Source organism: Triticum aestivum, chromosome 5D (assembly GCF_018294505.1).
Source record: "Triticum aestivum cultivar Chinese Spring chromosome 5D, IWGSC CS RefSeq v2.1, whole genome shotgun sequence".
Lineage (NCBI taxonomy): Eukaryota > Viridiplantae > Streptophyta > Magnoliopsida > Poales > Poaceae > Triticum > Triticum aestivum.
The window spans coordinates 407,609,026-407,613,888 of record NC_057808.1 but is presented as its reverse complement, the minus strand read 5'-3'; the positions used below and the strand labels follow the sequence as shown (position 1 = coordinate 407,613,888).

The 4,863-nt window shown below is 51.7% G+C and overlaps 1 protein-coding gene across 1 annotated transcript; it reads left to right on the top strand.

Moving 5' to 3' along the window:
- The first annotated feature begins 1,310 nt into the window (after window positions 1-1,310).
- On the top strand, window positions 1,311-2,030 carry LOC123125160 (PAMP-induced secreted peptide 1-like). Its single transcript, XM_044545691.1, has one exon. It carries the CDS (start codon window positions 1,476-1,478, stop codon window positions 1,719-1,721), a length of 246 nt encoding a protein of 81 aa, XP_044401626.1. The 5' UTR covers window positions 1,311-1,475; the 3' UTR covers window positions 1,722-2,030.
- The last annotated feature ends 2,833 nt before the right edge of the window (window positions 2,031-4,863 follow it).

Below are 4,863 nucleotides of genomic sequence, written 5' to 3'. Positions count from 1 at the left end.
CCTGTCCGGTCACGTCTCTCCGACATTGAACCAACATAGAGACCGGGACGCAGCGCGGCCGACAGTCTTGGCGCCGCTTCAGCGTCAGCTCCAATGACCGCACGCGTTCAACCTGGGTCGGGCATGAATGCAACTTAGGGAGCGTGATCCTGCAGGAGATATTTTTAGATAGGACCAGGGTGTCGGACGCGTATGTGACGGTGGTCCAAACGCGTATGTGGTGGCGAGTCCGGACACCCACAAACCTCCCCTTGATTTGCGTCCGGATTGCGTGATTTTGAAGTTTACGAATCTATACTGTACCGCGTTGGATGATTTGAAGGGTCCGGACAGTTTGATCTGAACGCGTATCCGTTTTGACTCAAGCGGACAAATGCGCGACTCCATCCCCAAATTCGGCCCGTTTGGCGTCAGGCTCGATCCATTTCCGAAGCAAACTTGCTCCTAGTTTGCGTCCAAACGGACAGCGAACAGACAGCCATGCGCCCGCTCCTCGTCCGCCTCGGGCCCGCGTGGAGGCCGCCCACCTACTTCCCACCGCCCACATTAAAGACACACGCATGTGCGAACCCACTTGTCAGCCACCTAGCCGCCCGATCCTTGTCCTTTTTAACCGTTTTAAGTTATCTTCATGTTCAATTAAGTTTATAGTATGTTTTTAGAATACACAGTCGATTTTTTTTTCAAATGCCAAATCGGACAAGATGCGATGCGGCCGCCGGTTGGCTGCACTAGTAGGCAGACACCAAAACCGAACACGGCCGTCCGTTTTTACGGACGCAAATAGTTAAAATTCGGACAAAGCAGACATTCGTTTGGAGTCTAGGGTTGGAGTTTGGCCTCGGAGTGACAACGCATGATCCGCAGGCGGGCGCCTGGCACTTTTAGTACCTGAGAAAGTTGCCTGGTACCAACGAGGCAAGTCCACCGAGGCAAGCCGGCTGGCGAGCTAGGCCGGTGCTCACATTCACACGTCCTCTCTTCTGCGCAAACAAACAGCTCGCACACCGCAACAGAATTTGAGCCCTCGATTCTGACCTTCCATTTTTCAAATTCGCACACCCCAGCTGCGAGACCGTTAGCTGGAAATTAAATGCCAGGTCTTGTTGACTCGCAGTCGCAGGCCAACAATTCACACCTCGTCGGTCGGCCGGTCAGCAGCCCGTACGTCCTTTTCCATCGCCGATTGGTCACCACATGTCTACGTCTTCTTCCACGAGCTCAGCTAAGCTCACGCGCCATGGAAATTTCCCTTTCCACAGTTTATGCTACATTCTGTGAGCCCAGCAAACACGTCAGTCAACCTCACCGAGACCCGACCCTATCACCGCCACTCTATAAATACACGCTCGCACACCCGACGAACCACACCAACCAATCAATCAACCGTCCGAAAGCAGACTCGCTAGTAGTAGTTTCTTCAGAGTTCAGCGCAGCCTACACCAGAGGCATCTTCGATTCTCGGCAGTTATACGATGGCATCGTCGTCGGGGCAGCGCGCGGCGGCTCTAGCGGCAGCGCTCGTGGTCGTCCTTCTGGTCGCCGGAGCGGGCCTTGCCGGCGCGGCGCGGCCGGCGCCGGCGGAGAGGAGCGGGGACGGCGCGATGTACTCGGCGGTGTACCCGGCCGCGGTGGTGGTGGCGGACAAGGCGAGGGAGACGGTGGAGATGCTCTTGGCGAGGCTGCCGGCTGGGCCCAGCCCCAAGGGCCCTGGCCACTAGCTACGCACGGACGGCAAGGCTGTCGCTGTCGGCTGATCGGTTGATCTGATCTATTAGCTGCGAATAGTTCAGCTTATAGACCCATCAAGGTTACGTAGATACTAACTGCACATATATAGGATGATCGGTTGATCGGTTGATCTGATCTTCCTGTCAATAGTTCAGGTTATAGTTAGACACATGAAGGCTGTACTAAATGCACATAGCACGATGATTCTTTGATATCTTCTTTCTTGTTTTCCTTTTTTTTTTGAAAAATACGAAGATTCTGTAGTACTTCATCCGTTTCAAAATACAGTGCTTTCTCTATTCCCGTGCTTCAAGTTTAACCATAAATTTAACCAATAAAATCGCCTGCGGTGGGAGCAAAAGTTGTACCAGTAAATTCGTATTCAAAACAAGTTTTCAATTATATAATTTTTTTCTCCCGCCGCAGTCAGTCTCGTTGGTTAAATTTATGATCAAAATTAAACCTCGAGAAACGCGGGCGCACTATTTTAAAATGGAGGGAGTATGACCTACACTCGTTCCTCAAAAAAAAAAATAACCTACACTCGCGTCTTGTTTAGACGCATCAGTTGAACCTTTTGCTACGGCTATTTTTCTTTGTGGAAAATGCTTGGCATCATCGGGCGGATCTTTGGCGCGCGTCAGTCGCCTCCACAGTCGTTAGATTAACTTTTAGTCGTGCGGCACATAAGAGCATATCCAACAGACGCGCGGCGCGCTAAAAAACAGAATACAACGTCGGAACCGTCAGTTTTTGCGCGCCACGGTGCGCTGGCTCCAGCGGCCGCTGCAAAATATAGCGCGCCCGAGCTGCTCCAACAGACGCGTTAAACTGCAGCGCGCGTGAGCAGCCGGCGCTTACCATATGTTGCATTTTAGAGACAATATGGTGCTATTTCAAACATCAAAACAAGACATAGCATAGTTTAAAATTACCCAAACAAGTTCATGACATAAAAGTTCAAATTCATGTCCACAACATCATCCGAACAAGTTCAAAATCCGAGCCAAATTCATGACATAAAAGTTCACACAAACGAATGGCACATCAACAATCATGCCTCGTCCTCGTCTTCGTCCTCCTCTTCCTCTGATTCATCATCCTCATCTGAAGACGATTCTTCCTCCTCCTCTTCATTGTCGCGTGCCGCTTCATCATGTGGAGCTCGAACGGTGTTGGCAAGATCTTCAACGGCATCATGCAAAGGTGTGTGATGAGACACACTGGAAGATATTCCACCCATGTCACCAGGAGGTGTTCCCATGCCTCCCACGAGAGACGCAAAACTCATGCCTCCCATGGTAGCTCCAAAGCCACACATGCCTCCCATGGCCCCCATGGTAGCTCCGAAGCCACCCATGCCTCCCATACCGCCCATGGTAGCTCCGAAGCCACCGATGCCTCCCATGGCGCACATGCCTCCCATGGCGCCCATGCCGCCCATGCTGCCCAAGCCACCCATGCCGCCCATGCCAACCATGGCTCTTTTTTGGACCAAGACTTCTTCACGGGCAAGATTGATTTACTCCTTTTGCTTCTCATCGATGTCCATGAAAAACAGGTACTTCTCCCATTTCAACAACCTAATTCGCTCCTCCATGGCCAATTTCCTCTCCTCCAATGCCACCTTCCTCTCCTCAGCCGCCACCCTCCTCTCCTCGGCCGCGGCATCTTGGTTACTTGCCATCTTCCTCACCTTGTCCGCTTCCTTTCTTGTGTTCACAATTGCTTCCATAGCATTTTTAGCTCGTCATATCCTTTCCTCTTCTTCTTTTCTTTTTCGTCTTTCTTGCGCCCATCCGGTCTTTTTGGCTTGGAGTAGGAAACCGAGTTTGGTGTAGGGCTTTTCTTGCCGTCATCACTTGATGCCTCCTCCTCATCATCATCCAAATCAATAGTTTGCTTGCGTTTGTTGCTCTTCTCATCATCGACGCCATCACGGGGCTTTCATTTCTCATCGTCCTTCAATTCTTTATAGCAATGAGGCAAGGTAAATGGTCTCCCTTTCTTAATCTTCCCTTTCTTGGTCTTCTTCTCCTCTCCTTGGAATAAGTTTTGTGCAATAGTGAGCTACAAACAAAAGAACCAGTTAGCATTGGAAACACCAAGAAGAAGCATGATGAACATGGAAGAATCATGAAAGAAATGGCACTTACCCTATCTCTATCATTAGTGCCACTTGGGTTCAACGAGTCAACTGCCTTAAGTGCGGCCGCCCACCTTTGACAATCTCGGTTGATTGTCGACCACCGGGAACGAAGAGATCTTCCGGAGCGGTCAATTCCACTTTTGTTGTGTAGATCAAAGTGCTCCTTCATCTGAAGCCAATATGTATCTCTACTTTGATCCCCTCCAACGGAGGGATCCCTCGACACTTGCAACCAAGTATTGCATAGCAAGATGTCTTTGTCCATGGTGTAGTTGCCCCCTCTTCCTTTTGATGCATCGATGATGCCCTCACCATCCTCGTCCACCTCAAACTCATGATCATCGAAATGCATCTAATTGGTTTGAGACCAATGAGAATTGTTGGAGCCAACACACATAGTTGACATATATGCCTCATCATTGAAACTACAAAGTATATACAACAAAGCAAATAAGCTATCCATATGTATGCATTCAAAAAACAACAACAACAACAAAAAGTGGGCGAAATTTTACCTTGTGGGAATTTTATCGAACACCTTGTGCACGTCGGCCGCCGGCTCAACAAGTGAGCTCGCCGGCGCTTCCGTCGCACACCCTGCAAGCTTCTTCTTCTGCCGCCTAGAGGAGGCGTCCGCCGCCTTGTTCTTCTTCGCGAACACCTTGCCCTTCTTCGCGGGCGCCGCATTTGGGAGCTTTGAGAGGGGGGCACGTGGCTTCACGGCGGGCGCCGGCGCGGCGCCACCCGCCGCCGAGGTCGTCCGTGGCGGAATGAAAAGGCCACGCACGATGCCGGTGCTTGGAGGAGCACCGGCGATGGCGAAGCCGAAGCTCCCCGCGCTAGGGTTTGCGGCGGCGGCGGAGGGGTCGCGGGTGTAGGAAGGGGTGAGGGGGATGTCGGCGCACCCATCCATCAGGCGAATTCGTCGGCGGCGGCGCGGGAGAGGCGAAAGCGGTGCGGCGGAGAGGGTACGGCGCGGGTGC